The sequence below is a fragment of the Passer montanus genome, unplaced genomic scaffold (assembly GCF_014805655.1).
Source record: "Passer montanus isolate IOZ18808 unplaced genomic scaffold, ASM1480565v1 scaffold68, whole genome shotgun sequence".
In the NCBI taxonomy this organism is placed as follows: domain Eukaryota; kingdom Metazoa; phylum Chordata; class Aves; order Passeriformes; family Passeridae; genus Passer; species Passer montanus.
The window spans coordinates 1,165,931-1,182,996 of NW_024371926.1; the positions used below are offsets into that span (position 1 = coordinate 1,165,931).

The window sequence follows — 17,066 nt, forward strand, 5'->3', positions numbered from 1 at the left end:
TTCGTTATAGTTTAGTCCCGGGTCTGCTGGTCGGGTAAAGTCTCAGTACTCTCCTCATAAAACCCTCTCAAGCTCGCAACTTCGCAGCCTGGCAAAGGGGCACGGCCCGAAGCCTGCGGTTTTCTCCCTGCGGAAAGCGGAGTGCATCGCGCCGCCGGGGCAGAGCCCTCCGGCCAGCGAGCTCCGTGTACCGCGGCAGGGTGCGGGGGATGCCGCGAGCCCAGCCGGCACCGGGGACACGGAGCCTTCCCCTCAGCCCCCAGGGCACCCCGCCACCGCCCGACCCGCCACAGCTGCGGGGCCACAGCGGGCAGCGCCTCCCGCCCCGCCCCGGCCCGGCCCGGCCTGACCCACCTGCTCGGCGTGGCGGAGCCGCTCTGGGTGCCGCGGCGCTGGGCAGACCCGGCTCGGCTCGGCGCCGCTCCTCAGCCGCGAGCGCGGGGCTCTCTCCCCCTCACGCTCCCCGTCTCTCCCGTAGCCCGCCTCCCGGACGAAGCTGGGCTTGCTGGAGAAGAAGAAGGACTACCGGCTCCGTGCCCAGTGAGTGTGGCCGCGGCGGGCGGGCGGCCCTGGGTGGGTTCCCCCCAGTCCAGAGGGTTTTCCCCCAGTCCAGAGGCTTTTCCCCCAGTCCAGAGGCTGTCCCCCCCTCCCCGTCTCTCCCCCTCACGCTCCCCGTCTCTCCCGTAGCCCGCCTCCCGGACGAAGCTGGGCTTGCTGGAGAAGAAGAAGGACTACCGGCTCCGCGCCCAGTGAGTGTGGCCGCGGGGGGCGGGCGGCCCTGGGTGGGTTCCCCCTGTCCAGAGGGTTTTCCCCCAGTCCAGAGGGTTTTCCCCAGTCCAGAGGCTGTCCCCCCAATCCAGAGGCTGTCCCCCCCGGTCCAGAGGGTGTCCCCCCAGTCCAGAGGCTGTCTCCCCTGTCCAGAGGGTTTCCCCCTGGGAAATAGAGACCCCATCCTCCTTGCCTAGGTTATGACCCTGGCTCCAAAATACTCTGCTCCCTGTGAAGTCCTTTGAGTTGGGGTGATATCAAGTCTCCCTTTCCTTAGAAAAGTACCAGAGTATTGTAAGAACATGGATTTCAGTAATTTAAAACTGCGCCTCCTTTGGGGTTATATGCTGCTAATAAACCCATTATTTTGCTATAAAGTGATTTTAAACAGGTATGATACCACACTACCGCCCCTGCCACGGCTGTGCTTTTGCAGGACCTTGTCCTGCCCGAATTCCTGGGACAGGGCGGCAGGCATGGGGACAGGAACAGGACCAGGCTGTCTGAGCCTTGCTGGGAAAGATGCCCCAGCAGGGGTGAACACAGAGAAGCTGCTGAACAGCTCGTGGTTGTTGTTTTTCTCCTCCCCAGTGACTACCACAAGAAGCAGAATGCTCTCAGGGCGCTGCAGAAGAAAGCTCTGGACAAGAACCCTGATGAGTTCTACTTCAAAATGATACGTGCAGAGGTCAAGGTGAGAACCTCCACTGCCTTCAAGCAGGGTTACACTTTGTTGCTCTAAGTAACATTTTTTCCCCCTACTTTGTTTTGATTTAAATTTATTGTTTAATAGGTACATGAGAAAAAATGTTTTGGTTCCTGTAGAAGGCTTTGAAGAAGATGAGGCACAAGGGACAAAGTTCTGCTGTTAGCAGGCCCTACAGTGCTCTCCAGGTGGGATGGGCTGTCTGTAAGTGCTGTGTTTGTCTGCTTGTAGGATGGAGTCCATGTCATAAAGCAGCCAAAGGATGAAATTACCCCGGAGCAGATGAAGCTGATGAGGACACAGGATATTAAATATGTAGAAATGAAAAGAGTTGCAGAAGCCAAGGTAATAACTCATATTTTTAGTGTTTTCTAGTTTGCTCAGAATTGTTTTTTTACTGTGTTGTTCTTATTGGTGCTGCTGGCTGTGTTTGTTCAGTGAAGTCTGATTTGTACAGTGCTGGAAAGGACAATGGAAGTGTCAGTTGATGCTGGATATAAGAGCATAAAGGTGTGAATGACAATCAAAAATTACACTGTGCATTGTTATAAAACACAGTGATTTTTACCTAAATTTCAAGACTTCAAACGTTTTTCTGCTCAGCATGTTCATAGAGAAATCATGAAATCCCAAAGGTTGGAAGAGTGCTCTCAGATCATGAGTCCAGCTGTTCACCCACCACCACGGTGGTCACCACTGACCTGTGCCCCCCAGGTGCCACAGCCCCACATGTTCTGAACACTTCCAGGGGTGGTGATTCCACCATTTCCCTGGCCAGCCTGTTCCAATGCCTAACTACCCTTTCAGGGAAGAAAATTTTCCTAATTCCTGAATCCCCCAGCATAGCTTGAGCCTGTTTCCTCTTGTCCACAGAATTAACTATGTTGAAAAAGACCTCTGAGATCAAGGTCAACCTATGACCTAACACCACCTTGGAAACCAGACCATGGCACTGAGCATCACATCCAGTATTTTTTTAAACACCTCCAGGGATGATGACTCCCACACCTCCGTGGGTAGCTCATTCCAGTGCCTAGAGATTTTTTCCCCTAGTGTCCAGCCTAAACTTCCCCTGGCACAGCTTAAGGTGCTCTGATTCTGTCAGTGGGAGAAGAGACCAACCCCCACCTGGCTACAACCACCTTTCAGGGCATTGTAGAGTGATCAGGTCTCCCCTGAGCCTCCTTTTCTCCAGGCTAAACAGCTCCCACAGCCATTCTCCATAGGATTTATGTTCCAGACCCTTCAGCAGCCTTGCTGCTCTTCTCTGGACACATTTGAGCCTCTCAATGTCCTTCCTGAACTGAGGGGCCCTGAAATGGACACAGCACTCAAGGTGCAGCCTCACCAGTGCTGATACAGGGGAGAACACTTGTTACTTGAGAGAACTGCCCAACTAGCCCCTGGCTACACTCTTCTGTCAGAGGATGAGGTCTCCCAGCTGAGGAGGATAATCTGGAGTGGGTTGTTGGAATGTGGTAGGCTGGCATTGAACAAAAACACAATCCTGTTCTGAAGGTGTTGTATGCTTTGATGTTGGTTCACAAAACAGAATCAAATTCTCACTGGGGATAAAAAACCAAAGCCAGCTTTAAACTTTCCTTCATGCTTTTGCTGGTGGTTCCATGGCAATCATTCCCCTTTGCCAAACAGGACTCAGTTTTGCAGGTGGATGTGTGCACCTTGCCTGGGTAACAGCAGGAATCACTGTGACCCTCTGTCTGGAAAGGCTGTGGACACATGTCATAAATATAGACTAGATGTGTTTTCAGAGATGAAAAAAGGAAGGAGGAGTTCAGCTATTTGGAACCCCGAGGAACAGACAGAAATGTCCTCGGGGGAGACTTGATTTGACTCGCTCCGAATTTGGCCAAACTTGGACTTTCCGCAGAAAATCGAGCGCTTGAAGGCAGAGCTCCACCTGCTGGACGCGGCGGGGAGCGGCGCGGGCCGGCACCTCTTCTTCGTGGACACGGAGCGGGAAGGTGAGAGCTGAGCTTGCTCTGGACTGTCATAAAAGAAAGACACTTTTATTTTTAGAAATAAAAATTCAGGTGCTCTAGAAATCTCTCGTGGTTACTAGCTGAGACATCACTTCTGCAGGAGCTGTGTTGCTGGGGCTCCTGTTGCTGACCGTAGCAATGTGTTTGGAAGATTTTCCATATCGAAGGAGTCCATGGGAGTTTATTCCTATTTTTTTTTAATGTATAGTTCGGGAGTTTGATATTGCTGCTCACCTGGACACCGTTCCTGAGCTGGTAGATAGAGTGTACAACCGACCAACCATTGCAACGCTGCAGAGAGAGGCAGTGAAGGGACCAACTGATCCTGCCCTCCTAAAGGTACTGCTGCTGTTTGTGCTGCAGACTTCTTCATGTTTTACATCTTTTATATGACAGGCACTAAGAAGGATTGATTGCACCATTGTGGAGGTGAACAAAACTGTTCTTAAAACTTTTATTGGTGACACAAAGCTGTAGTGGATGTCACTTAATCACCAAGTGACTGACTGGAGCCTGCAGTCACATCTGGACTAACACAAAATACTCTTTCACTGCATCCCAGTCCACCGTGGGTGGGCCACCATGAATTGTGATATACAGGCCAGAAAAGAGTGGTGTACATCTGATTAGACAATGTCCCTGCAAAACTGAGATATTTGTCCTCTATAAAGGATCATATACCTATGGGACTATCTTTTCATTAGACTGCTGCAGTTTCAGGTGTAATTTTTTTCAGACTCCACTGTTAAGTCTCCTCTCACACTTCCCCAAAACCCTTTGCATCCCCTGAATTAGGTAAATAGGAAGAAGCTTACTCCAACACAGATGTCTCTGTTGCAGTGTTCCTGATCTTACAGTATTCTTCAATTTGGTTCTGGGCCCAGAGTCACTTGAGAATTGTCTCCTCACTTTCCTTCCTAAAGCCATTTAAGCTATAGTTTCACTTCCTGGCTTTCCTAGTTGGAATTGTTTCATGATTTTTCAGCATGAATTGCTTATGCAGTCAGCTTTGATTCTGATGTTTTAGTATCACAGAAGTAGCTACACTTGGCTTTACTGCTGTGGATTCTGCTCAGGTAATTCAGATCTGTTGGAAAGTCCTCTGAGTACGAGTCAGTTGTGTCTAAGGTAAAAATAGTTGTTTTAAAATTGCCGACTGGTGGATTTTTAACCAGTTTTTTCTGACTCAGATGTCAGATAATAAACACCCTGTGGTCCCTTTCCTCCTGCCAGCTGTCTCAGTTTGGCTTGTCAGTAAAGCAGTTGGACGAGTCGTAGACTGACTAGTTTTCTCCTAAATGTCTGAGTCATATTTTAAGCATGTTGGGATCTGTTCTCCTTAATTTAATTACTTAAATCACACCTGCAGTAATACTGTTCCTGTGCTGGGAAAGCTATCCACTCTCATTAGGCAAACTTGACCCAACAAGTTGCATTTTGAGAGGCTTCTGCAGGCTCTGAGCACTTCAGGAATTGTCTCTGTTCTGTCCTTTTTTTTTGTTTTCTCTCCTCTGGATAAAGTGGATTTTCATTAGGGAATCAAATGTTTTCTTGCATTTGACATTGAAATTCAGAGGTTTTAGACCACAGTGTCATGTTCATCTCTCTTTTAGAACAGCTTTTTCTCCTTGTTTCCAGAAATTAGCCCAGCAGAGGAAGAACCAGTATGACCTCCTGAGGCAGCGCATCGAGAGGGAGAAGGCCATGTTTGTCATCTCACAGAAAATCCAGACACGGAAGGATCTGCTGGTGAGGGATTTGCTTCTGGTTCTCCAAGTCTGTTCTGATCAGGTCATTAGGTCTGGTATTGTGTGTGTTGTATATTTTGTGTTTGTTTCTTCATTCTGGTTTTATAGTGACACCTATACAGATAACTCCTAAAGATAAGTAATCCTCTTTAATATGGAAAAAGCAAGGAGATGAAGCATTCCAGGAAATTATATCTGCTAGTCCAAGTCTCACCTTGTCAGCAAGGACAAAGGCTCAGCTGTAAATGGTGCTCACAAGGAGCCCAGAATAGTTTCACTCGGAGTCAGAAGCAGGGAACCATTTCTGTAAGTTATGAGAAGGTCTTAAAAATCCAAATGACCACAGAAATTGTCTCAATGGGACTCCTCTTTTCTTGTGCTTGTGAGCGGAGAGCAAATTGTGCCTGAAGGGGAAAAGAGCAGATAAAATTATAATCCCCATCTAAACAGTGCAAAGTGACCATTTTTCTTTTATGGTTAGTCCCAAACAGGGATTCTCTGATTTGTGTGGGTATGGGTTTTTCTCCTTGCATGGCAGCAAATAATTGTACTTGTTCTTTTTTCCAGGACAAAACTCATAAAGTAAAGGTGAAGAAAGAAACAACGACTGGTCCAGCTATTTACAAATTCAAGTTTCAGAGGAAACGTTAGCCATTTCATGGAATAATTGTTACAATCTTTGCTCAGAAAGGAGGAGCCATATCCCTTGGAGAAGGGCTGGTGCCAGCCTGCTTTTCACTGCAGCTCAGCACTTTGTTCAGACAAATCACTGTGGGCCTGTGGTAGCCATCAGTGTGTTTAATCTAATTAATTGATTAATAAATCAGGGTTTGTTCTTTTGATATTTATGGTGGGAAGCCGTGAGATTTGCCTAAGTGTCCTGGTAAGATGCACCATAAACAATCAGTAGCAGTTGAGGTCACAGTGGAATTAGGGAGGTGGGATAAGCACAGCCCAAGCACAGGGAAGGTTCTTGGGGATTGTCAGCTCTGGGGCTGAGCAGGACCTGGCCAAAACCCATGAGAGTGGAGCTCAGCTTTTTCAGCTAGCTTTTCAAGCAGGTTAGAGGTGAATTACTCTCTAGTCGTTTCCCCAGCATGCCCCAGTCCCTCTCATTTCCTATTTGCACCATCCCATTGTGTGCTTTTCCTCCAGAGTTGCCTCAGCTCAAACTGAGGCAGTGCCAAAACTCTGTGTAAGGGGAGACAGCGCAGCAGCCAAGTGTGGGACAAGTTTGTCCTCTGGGTTTTCCTTGGGCTGGTTGCCTTGCCAGGGGTGGGGGATGTGCAGACACATCCTGAGTGTCCTGGAGCGGCCCAGGCACGTTCAGAGGAGCCTCCGTGTGAACATTCCTTTTCTTATCTCTCCATCGTCCTGTCGCTGCCAGCAATAAGCACATGGTCTGCAAGGGGGGAAGAAAAAAAAGATGCTCTTCTCAGGCCCTACCTACTTTGGAGCTTTTCCAGCAGCTCGGTGATGAAACGCGATGTTTTTACCTGCTTAAATGCAGCTTCAGATGTTCCTGCCATCGCTGAGATAAATGGGGGAAAAATTTTCAGGGGAGCATCCACGGAGTTCTGCAGAACCAGGAGTGTGTGAATTCTGTAAGGGCTGGGTGAGCAGGAGGGGAAAACAGCTGCAGGCCTGAGAATGGTTTGGTTTGCTTGAGCAAAAGGAAAAAGTCCTGCGTGTAAGAACGGTTTGGTTCAGTTTGGTTTGGTTCGCTTGAGTGAAAGGAACACAAAGCCCCGTGTGTGAGAATGATTTGGTTCGATTTGCTTTGGTTCACTTGAGCAAATGGAAAACAGTGTGAGAACGGTCAGGTCTGGTTCTGTTCGTTCCAGTGTGCTCAAGTGAAAGGAAAGCAAAATCCCGTGTGTGAGGACGGTTTGGTTTGGTTCGCTTGAGCAGCAGGAAAACAAAATCACGCGTGTGAGAACTGTCCGGCCCGGTCTGGTCCTTGTGTGGTCCGGTGCGGCTCCGTTCGCTCGAACGAAAGGAGAACAGAGCCCGAGTGTGCGAACTGTTCGGTTCGGTCCTGTCCGGTCCTGTTCGGTCTGCTCCGGCCCTGTTCGGCCCGGTCCTGCTCGGCCCGGCCCGGCCCGGCTCCGTTGCCCGAGCCGTGCCGCGGGGCAGTGCCGGGCCGGGCCCGCAGGGGGCAGCCGCGCCGCGCCGCGGGCCGTGCCGCCGAGCGGGGCTCGGGGCCGTTCCGCGGTGTCACCGCGCTCCCGGGACCCGCTGCCTGCCCGGGGAAAGCTCTTTTACACTAAGGTTTAAATAGATATTTAATCCTTGCACTTGATTAGTTTTACCTGCATCCAGAGCGCTGCTGAAAGGGATGGGAGAGAAAAGCAGCAGTTCTGCTGGGAGAGCCTCAAGGAATCCTGGAAGAGGGATTGGAAAACAGCGACCTGGCCAGGCCAGCAGCTGCCTTGTCCACCTCTGTCCCGCTGCACAAGTGCCCTATTCCCTGGAAGAAAGGCTCTTCGCAGTTGTTATGGGATGCAGCAGGCAGCTGCCAGGCTGTCTTTGAGCAGGCACTGGCCACACTGCCTGTCCTGGCATGGTGGTGTCCACTGGGAGCTGAGCTACCAGCCAGGACACACAGTCTGCTGATCACAGTCAGGTCTGGGTAGCAAAAGTTGTGCCTGGTGTGATTTACCTTTCCCTGGGAAGCCGTGGAGGTTTTAACAAAGGGAAACCAGAGCACTGTTCCATCTGTGGTGGTCACATTGAGCAGGCTTCTTGCTGGGCCCTCACCTCCACAGCCTGGCTACAAACCCCATAGCCTGTGGTTTATCATCTTGTGGCCGTAACAGACTAAAAGGAGGTGCCAGCTCTTGCGCACAAACAGTTTTCACCTACTTCTGCCTGCAGTGGTGAAGGATTTGGCAGGTGCTGATCTCTGAACTTCTGTGTTAGCAGACAGGGCTGACTCACACCTGCTGCCCTGCAGAGTTCCCAGTGGCATCCAGGAAAAAATCCACACCTTCTCAAAGACCTTGCTCTTTGACTCCCAAGGCCTTCAGCTCAGTATCCTCATACTAAAGCACTGAAATGTTTCTGCAAGCATCTGGAAAGAACCAGTACCTTACAACTGAATCCAAAACCCAGCGCACTGGGCCACAGCACAGGATTTGAAGTGAGACAGGAGTGGGATCTGCCATCCTCTAGCTGGGCCCTCATGGGGAAGGACAGGGAGAAAATGCCCACAGCTATTTTTTGTTTGTGATAATTATAGCATCAAAAGCTGAACCAACAGGTTCTTTAGCAAGGAGATTCCCTGCAGCTTGAAAGATACAGATATCAAAATTCCCCAGATTCACAGCTCAGGTTTTAGGTGACTCAATAATATTGTGCCATATAACAATTTGTGTAATTCCTGTTCAAGTCCTGAAGAACTCAATTGATAATGACTGTCTATAAACGTTAATAGCAGGCTACACTTGCAGGATTATCTCTAGGCAGCTGCAACAATATATTTTACTAGCAGAAGAGCCATCACCAGCCCCTAGGCTTGTCAGGTGCTTTCCTGTAGGCTCCATTTTCCGAGCCTGACCCAGGCTGGAGAGCACAGTGGGGTCCCTGGGGCATGGCAACAGAAGCTGACTTGCCTGGGGAGGCTCTGGATCCCCCCAGGACAGCCACCGTGGGGTGTCCATCAGTGGCCATGTGCTGTGGCAGCCAGAGGGACCCCCAGAGCCTCTGGAGCCCCCCAGGCTGTGTCCTTTGAACAAAGGAGAGCAGGGAGGCTTGGTCCCACCCATGCCACTGCTCACGGCTGCCCTGTGTGTTACCATCTGCTCACCACGCACCTCTGGGTCATCCCTGTGCTCACCCCCCTGGTGCTGCCAGCCCAGGGGCACCAGGGGCACTGTGGGCTGGCTGCAGGTGTCTCCAGCTGCAGGACTGGCTGCCCTGGCCCTGCTGCTCCCCAGCATCCTACAGCCAGGTTCAGCTGAGGTGTCTTGCCCAAGGGCACCAAGGAGAAAAGGGTGGTGGAGTTCCTCCACTCAAGCCTGAGCAGCTTCACAGCAGGGAGTTGAAAGAGCAGAATGTAAATCAGGAATGACTAATTGCTGCTCAGCATGGCTGCCCTAAACCTCTCTGTTCCACAGCTCCTTGGCCACTTGGACCTTTCCCCTCTTGATTAGGGGCAAGAGGGCTGCAGATGTCTGGGGAGAGCCTGGGCACTGGGCACTGTCCCCTTCACACTTGGACACAGCCACCCATTCCCCTCCAAACAAAACATTCCAAATTCCATTACAGAAGGTTTCAAATGAATAAATACCTGCTGCTGCTTCTGTTGTGAGATGCCAGGCACCAAGAGTGAACCCAGGGCTGGGCGAGGTGAAAGCAGCAAATATTTGCTTTGTTGTCCCACAGTCATGTACCTGAAGCCGTTAGTGCCTAGAGAGAGCCCAGGTGAGCAGCACTGCTTCAAGCAGGCAGGAGCCCATTATTTAGTGAGAACCAATTCCCAGGATGTCCCTGCCTTGGCAGACCTAAAGACTGCAATAGTGAATTAGTGCATACAGATCATCATTTACAGAAACGCAAGCCCCGATGCACCTTTCTAGGGAAGCACTAATTTATTATGCATTGTTATTAGCTGCAGCAGGGCCTTCATTAGAGCTAGAGTTAAGGTCTGTTTTGGCTGCCTCATCAGCATCAGTGAACTGCGTCCCTGCGAGGTTTGATACAATTTAATTAACCTAATTAAAAGCTCTGATTGCAGAGATGATTGGGGTAGAGCCAGCAGCAACTGCATATTTATAACGAGCTAGAAGGTGTGGGACTGGAGCCAAATGATATGCATCTCTAATGAGCTGGTGCTATTGAAGTGTGGATTTGGAACACTAACATTTATTTTTGGCAACAATGGCCAGTTTATCTTCATGATAGAAGCGATCACGGGTTGATTGGGTGTAGCAGGCAGCTCAGCACTGTGCTCCCTGGCCTTCTCCACACCACTGGCAGGCACACACGAGCACCCACAGCCCCCACTGCTCTCCCCCAGCCCTTCCCCTGCAGGCACAGCTCGCCCTTCACTCCCAGCCCTGCAGGGACACGGCAGGGACAGCGTGCCCCAGCCCCACGGAGCAGCCCCAGTAAGCTCTGGAAGATGCCAGCAAGTTTCCCTTCCCCAGCCACCACTTCCTCCAGCTTTCCCAGACCTCCTGCCCCACAGCCAGGCTGGGCTCCTGGTGCAGGTAACCCACCTCAGTTTCTCCTCCAGGTATCAAACACTTCGTGCCCTGATCTGGGCAGCAGGCACAGATAACACAAAGCAGCCTGGAGCAGAGCTCAGCCCCAGCCCTGGAGCTTCAGGGCTGCTGCTGCAGCACCTGGGGGCACCAGCACCTGCCCCTGGCTGACCCACAGCAACCAGAACTCCTGCCCTCTGTTTAGTGACAGAGAGGCTGCCAGCCCCTCACCCCCACCAGCTGTGTCAGAACATGGGGGTTCCTGCTCAGGGAACCCCCATTTCTGGGCTCCAGCAGCTCTCATCTCATAGCTGTCATCCCCTTCTCTCTCCACATTCCAAGGCTACATGGTGCTGAGAGGGCTCAGGGGTCCAGTGCAGCCAGCAGCAGCAGTGGGACGTCCCAGGCATTCTTAGCAGCCAAGGAACAGCAGCCAGTCTGCTGAGCCACTTGGAAAATTTGATCCATGCTAATTATGCTGAAAAAAGCTCTTCTGATAATGAGTATGAAATGGAAGCGTAGCTAATACTCATCTCTGAGTGCCATTAATCTTTAAAACTGGAACAATAAGTGAAAACACTGCAGGGCATATGAAGCAAGGTGTGATTCACATCTGCTCCTCCATGGCTGCCTGATTTATTGGCACAAGGCAACTTTCCTGCACTGTTTCAACAGAGCTGCATTACATAACACCACGGACTGCTTTGCTCTGCCTGCCTTTCCAATCAAAGCATCTCCTCTGAGTTTCCAGTGATCTTCTCTCCTTTCCTGGGACATCTCGGGAACACAGGAGATGAGTCCTCCAAAGCCACAGCTCTCTCCCAGCTCTTGGCCTCTCCAGAGATGCTTTTTCCTCCTGGCCATGGCAGCTGCTGAGGCAGCAGGGACGTGGCTCTGCAGCCTGGCTGTACTGGGTGTACTGGTGGGGCAGCAGGGACTTCCAGGGCCCTGGCAGCTCTGTGCAGCCACGGGGGCAGGGGGATGGACACGGGGGGATGGAGGCTCCCTCTCCATCCCTGCTGTGACAGATGTGCAGGTGCAGCCCTGAGAAGCACCTGGGCTACCTGTCCTCCCCCTGCACTGCACACTCTGTACTGAGCCCAGGCTCTCCACGACCTCTGCCACTCACACACATGCATCTATCTCACTTTTGATGCCTTTTATTTTCAAATAGCTCTCTCTGGGACTTACTATCTTTTATTTAAATTGTGGATTTGCTGAAGTGACCTTTCAGCTGGCTCTGAGGAGAGATGGGGAGCTGCAGTCCCAGAAACACTGCTGACCCTGTGGCTTTGAACAAGTTCAAAGCATCTCTTGCCTTTTGGCCATACCCCTCAGTAGTGCCTTTGCATGGATTTTTCTCCCACACTCCTGAAAAGACATCATCAGAGACATTTCCCCTCATGGGCTCTTTAATATTTACAATGACTTTGTGAATAGATAATATATTCCACCTTTTTTTTTTTAGCCTTTTAAAAGCACATGCTCCTTGTGCAGCTGGAGGAAGCTGAGTGCTGGCTGCCTTTGAGGCTGGCAGGACAAACAGACCTGGGGGAGATAAGGATTGCTCTGAGCCTTGCTCACTGCCTGCCCACAGCTCCTGGCAGTGTTCTGGGGCAGCCACAGACCTGGGGTGTCTCCTACTGCAAAGTCCTCAGAACCTTCCTCCCTCTACTGACTAAGCCCAAAGCTGATCATCTTGGTAGCTGGAAGACAATCCAAATGCAAAACAAAATGCTTCTAAAAACTGTCCCATAGATTGCCAAGCATCTTATAAAGCCTGGCCATGGGCTTAAGCATATCAAAATCATGTGGATGCTTTTTGTCAAAGTGGTTCTAAGCCAGGAAGGCAGCAAGCAGCTCACAACCCAGAAGTGTCACAGATGTACTCTGAGTGCTTGTCCATAATTTTGTTTATTCCAGCCTGCAAGTCCAGGAGGGACTGTCAGATCCTGTGTTCTGATTCCTCTCCGTGCTGCCATCACTGCACTTCACTCAGAGAGCCAGGACCAAGTGCAGCAGCTCCAGCTGGGCTTTGGTTTGTCAGTCCTGAGCCACAGCAGCCTCAGCAAGGAGGGCAGAGAAGGGGAAAGGTGCCTTGGTGCTCCCAAGGGCTGGACTGTGATCTCTGGGGCAGGGGGAGGCAAGAACTCTATGATCCTTGGCTTTTTCACTTGGACATAAACTTCTTCCTTGCCTCAGACCTGGTGAACACGTAAATTACAGACACATGTGAGCAGAGCAGAGCCAGAAATGTCAGTGGAGGCTTTGTGCAGCACTGCACGTTGGGTGAGAGGACCCTGAGCAAGGTGCAACCTCCTGCAGCAGCAACACACAGCAGGCCAGGTTCTCTAGGGCAAGAATCCTTCTTGTCCTGCAGAGATGACAGGGCTGGTGCTGAGGCTGAGGCTCAGGGGCTGTCCTCAGGGTGATGCCAGGCTGGGGGGCTGGCCTGAGGTAGCCCCTGAGGTGGGTAAGGCTGATGAGGCACACAACTGCGCAGAGGGGAACATTTTTTTCAGTCCATGTTGCCCTAACAAACAAATGTCCTGGGATACAGACAATAATGTTTTTATGAGACTCTAAATTCTGAACTGAAATGTTCTTTGTAGTGGACTAATAGCCAACACGTGTCCCTTCATCTCATGCTGAACTTTTGTGGTCCTACAGGGGTAAAAAAGGCCCTGGTGAACATTTACACTGAGCACTTTGTTCTCACAGATTTGTAGAGCAAAGAGAATAATGCATTGAGACTCTCAACCCGTGCCAGTTTGGCTTCATTTGTCCTTCTGAACTTGCCCTGAGAGATAATGTTTCCTTCTAATCTGCTGCCGTCCACCTACAGCAGGCACTGAGTGAATAATTCTCCCAAACAAGCCTTTATTCTTAAAACCCTGCCTGGCCCTAACCCCTTCTCCCCCTTACAGAGTGATTGTTGTGTTCATGACATGCTAACAGCCCGTGCTGTGTTCCAGCCCACACTGGCTGTGGCCACACAAACGGGGCTCAGGCCGTGCTGCTTTCAGAAAATGCTGCTCTTTTGGCATTATCTGAAGGAATGTGCCAGGCCCTGAGCACCAGGCCCGGCCTGCCCACCCCGCAGCCCAGGCCAGGTGCAGAGGCTTCTCAGAAATCAGCATCTTCCAAGGAGGGAGGCTTTCCTCTCCACACGGGATAATAAATCAGTGTTGCCCTCCTATAGGAAGGAGATGCAAGGAAAAGGAAACAAGACATCTGAGCCCCTGGTTAATGAGACAAATATTTCCTATTCTTTTCTGTTCAGGTGCTTATGTCACCCTTTCACAATGATATTTTAATAAGCCTTTGTAAGCTCTACAAATTGCCCTTTATATCTGCAGGAGAAGGGAAGCTCCAGGGGATGAGCAATGTATACACTGAAAACACAAGAAATGCCTTATCTAGCTCCTGGAAATCACTCTCCAGAGACATCTGGAATGGGTGCCCCTCTAAAAACACCCAGGGGAGATGTATTAGTAATTGTAATATTATATTATTATATTCTATTATCAGTGTTATTTATATAAATATTTCTTATCGTATTTGTTATATTATATTATATTATATTTATTATTTATAAATGTTAAATATTCCTATATTTATATGATTACATTTATTTCTATGAATATTATATTATCTCTATTACTAGTGACTATATTATATTACTTTTATTATTTAGTAATTTTAATATTATAATATAATATTATTTATATTATTAGTTTTATCTATATAAATATTATATTATCTATATTATTAGTTATTCTATTATGTTATTTATATTATTTAGCAAACATTATATTATATTACATTATATTATATCATATTACATCATATTATATTATATTATATTATATTATATCATCTTATTTCTATTTATATATAATATAAATATTTATATTATATATAAATAGAAATAAGATGATATAATATAATATAATATAATATAATATGATGTAATATGATATAATATAATGTAATTATATTATATATAATTTATATATATATAATAAAATAAATATATATATAATTTAAATATTTATATTTATATATAATATATAATATTTATATTATATATAATAATATCATAATATATACAAAATATATAATATAAAACATAATCCATTATATATTATATATTTACATTTTATATTTATATTATTATATTATGATTATATATTATATTATATAATATTATATAATATGATTATATTATATTTATCTTATATGATTTAATATTATCTTTAATTTCAAAGTGCTGGCTTCAGGATGCCTTTCAAACAGGACAAAGCCAAGCCGAGGTCAGCCCCCACGGTCAGGCACTGACAGGCAGCTTTGTTGCTTTGTTCCTACCCCTGCTCCTGGGCTTCGGCAGCGGCCAAGGGTCACCCTGCGATACCTCCCAGAAGGCTGCAGGGACAAAAGCTGCGGGCTCGGAGCCTCGGGGCCGGCTGGCACGGGGCTGCTGTGAGAAGGGGGATGGCTGGCCTGCGGTGACACCGGTGTGGCAGGGCTGGCACAGGGCACATGTGTGGCACAGGGAGCTGCAGGTGAGCTCACACGCGTGCACAGGTGTGTGTGCTGGCTGCACGCTGTGCGGGCTGCTCCCGGGCTGGCAGGGGGGTTTCTCTCCAGGGAATGCAAGGAAAAAACTCCGTTCACATGTGAGGAAAAAACCCCTTTCACATGCAGGCTCACACGCAAAATCAGGCGAGTATCTGCTGTGCACACTCACCCCCAGCGTGGGGACAAACCCTGCCCAGAGCAGCAGAAAAACCAAAAAGGCTCCGAGAGAGGCTGGGATTCTCCAGCCTGAGCTCAGGGCTGTGCACTGCAGCCCCAAACAGCCCTCCCTGCCCCAAATCCTTCTCCCCAGCCCCTGCCCTGCTCCCAGGGCTCAGGCAGAGTGCAGAGCCCCCCCAGGACAGCGTGTTCTGGGAGAGCAGAGGCTCGGGGAGCCCAGGCAGGAACGGCAGCATCCTTTGTGTATCATGAGCCTGGGCTCCTGCCAAATTCCTCTGCACCCACTGCTCCATTAAATGCGTCAATCACTTCTTGGCAACCCAAGCCCCAGAGAAGAGTTGAGAGGCAACTTCAGGCAGTTCAGTGGCTTTCATTAAAAGGTAAAAAATACATGCTGAGCAGGAGCTGGGAGCAGGGCTGAGCTCTGTCTGCACAGGGCTGCCAAGCCCTCCCTGCTGAGGAAGAGCAAGTGGCAGCAAAGAGCAGAGCTTGCCATGGTCACAGGCTCTGTCAGCCTGTGAAATCCCCAAGGACAGCTGCAGATCCCTGCTGGTGGATCTCAGCCTCGTTGGTGACTGGGAAAGCACAGGGAGGGCACCAAGGTGCAGGGGATGCAGGAATGCCCCTGCACGGCTGCCCTGGGGCAGGTTCTGGGGTGCAATAGGGTTTGATGGCTTTGGCTGGGACCCACTTAGTTCCTGCACCTCTAGAGACAGGAGCATATCCTTTGCCCCAAGTGATTAATCAGGAAGGACCTTCAATCTGTCCTGTCTCAGGGTTTCTGATCAAAACAGGAGGATTTCCTTTCAGTTTCACCTGTGTTTTATTTGAAAAATGCCTAAAAATTGGTTCTGCAACAGAGCTGTTCAAGAAATTAAAAACATACAAAGCTGTGTCAACCTCATCTGTGGTGTGACTTCTACTCCCCCCTGCCACTGTCATATTTTCTGAAAAATCCTCTTTGCCCAGGATTCTTCTCCTAGGAAGCTGAGAAGCCTCAGAGCATGTTTTGCTGCTTTAGAATGTAGTTAGAAATTGTTTGTCCAACATGTGAATTGTTTTCACTTAATGTCCAATCACAGTCCAGCTGTGTCGAGACTTTAAAAAAAGTAATGTTTTCATCATCATTCTTGTTAAATCTTCTGTCTGTATCCTTTCTCTATAGTTTGGTAGAGTTTTAGTATAATATCCTTTAATATAATATCATATCATAATATAATAAATTAACTTTATGAGAGCATGGAGTCAGATTCAATCATTCCTCCTTCGTCCTGGAGACCCCAGAAACTACCAGACCCCCCTTGTGTTGATCCAGAGCTGGCCCTGCAGCCCTGGGACAGCACAAGGTCACCCCCAGCTCTGGGGGTGACCCCTGGGGCTCATTCCCCCCTCAGGCAGTGGCCAGGCTGCTGGGTGGGCAGGTGGCCTTGCCTTGGCTGGCTCCTGGGCTGCTGTGGCACTGCTGGCACCAGGGAGCAGCAGGGCTCTGGGGAACAGAACGGGAAAGTCCAGGTGAGTCAAACATTCCTGGCACAGAGTGGCAAATATTCCTGGTGTCAGCTGGGGAGAGGGAGAGGCAGGGAGCCACTGGAGGAGTCCAGGCAGAGACCCTTGGAGCTCAGGAGTGGGGATGAGGGGCCTGGGGACACATCAAAAGTGGTCACTGGAGGAAGGCCAGGAGGGGACCAGGCCAGCAGGTGGTGGTGGTGGCTCCAGGGATGGTGAGGAGAGGAGCCACACACACACACTGTGGTGTCCTGAGAGGTTCCCCTGCCAGGAGCTGCTCTGCTCAGGCCACTCTGCCTGCTTGGCCCCATCCACAGGGCTCCTGAGAGTCGCTGCATGCCTGTGCCTCTCCTGTGCAGGCAGCTCTGTC

General features: G+C 49.4%; 2 protein-coding genes across 3 annotated transcripts in view; one reads left to right on the forward strand and one right to left on the reverse strand.

The window, feature by feature from the left end:
• The window catches only part of FHL3 (four and a half LIM domains 3), a 25,175-nt gene extending 24,735 nt beyond the window's left edge, over positions 1–440 (reverse strand). The window contains exon 1 of one of the 2 annotated variants that reach the window (XM_039729147.1): positions 355–440. The gene's annotated coding sequence lies outside the window, so the exon portion shown is untranslated. The remainder of the gene's footprint in view (positions 1–354) is intronic. The other variant, XM_039729148.1, reaches the window with a different exon arrangement.
• The window catches only part of UTP11 (UTP11 small subunit processome component), a 7,601-nt gene extending 1,534 nt beyond the window's left edge, over positions 1–6,067 (forward strand). Inside the window, exons 2-9 of the mRNA XM_039729080.1 lie at positions 88–187; positions 479–540; positions 1,360–1,462; positions 1,706–1,819; positions 3,366–3,459; positions 3,686–3,816; positions 5,116–5,226; positions 5,793–6,067. Of these exons, the coding sequence (XP_039585014.1) occupies positions 88–187; positions 479–540; positions 1,360–1,462; positions 1,706–1,819; positions 3,366–3,459; positions 3,686–3,816; positions 5,116–5,226; positions 5,793–5,876 (799 nt within the window). The 3' untranslated portion in view covers positions 5,877–6,067. The remainder of the gene's footprint in view (positions 1–87; positions 188–478; positions 541–1,359; positions 1,463–1,705; positions 1,820–3,365; positions 3,460–3,685; positions 3,817–5,115; positions 5,227–5,792) is intronic.
• Positions 6,068–17,066: the final 10,999 nt, after the last annotated feature.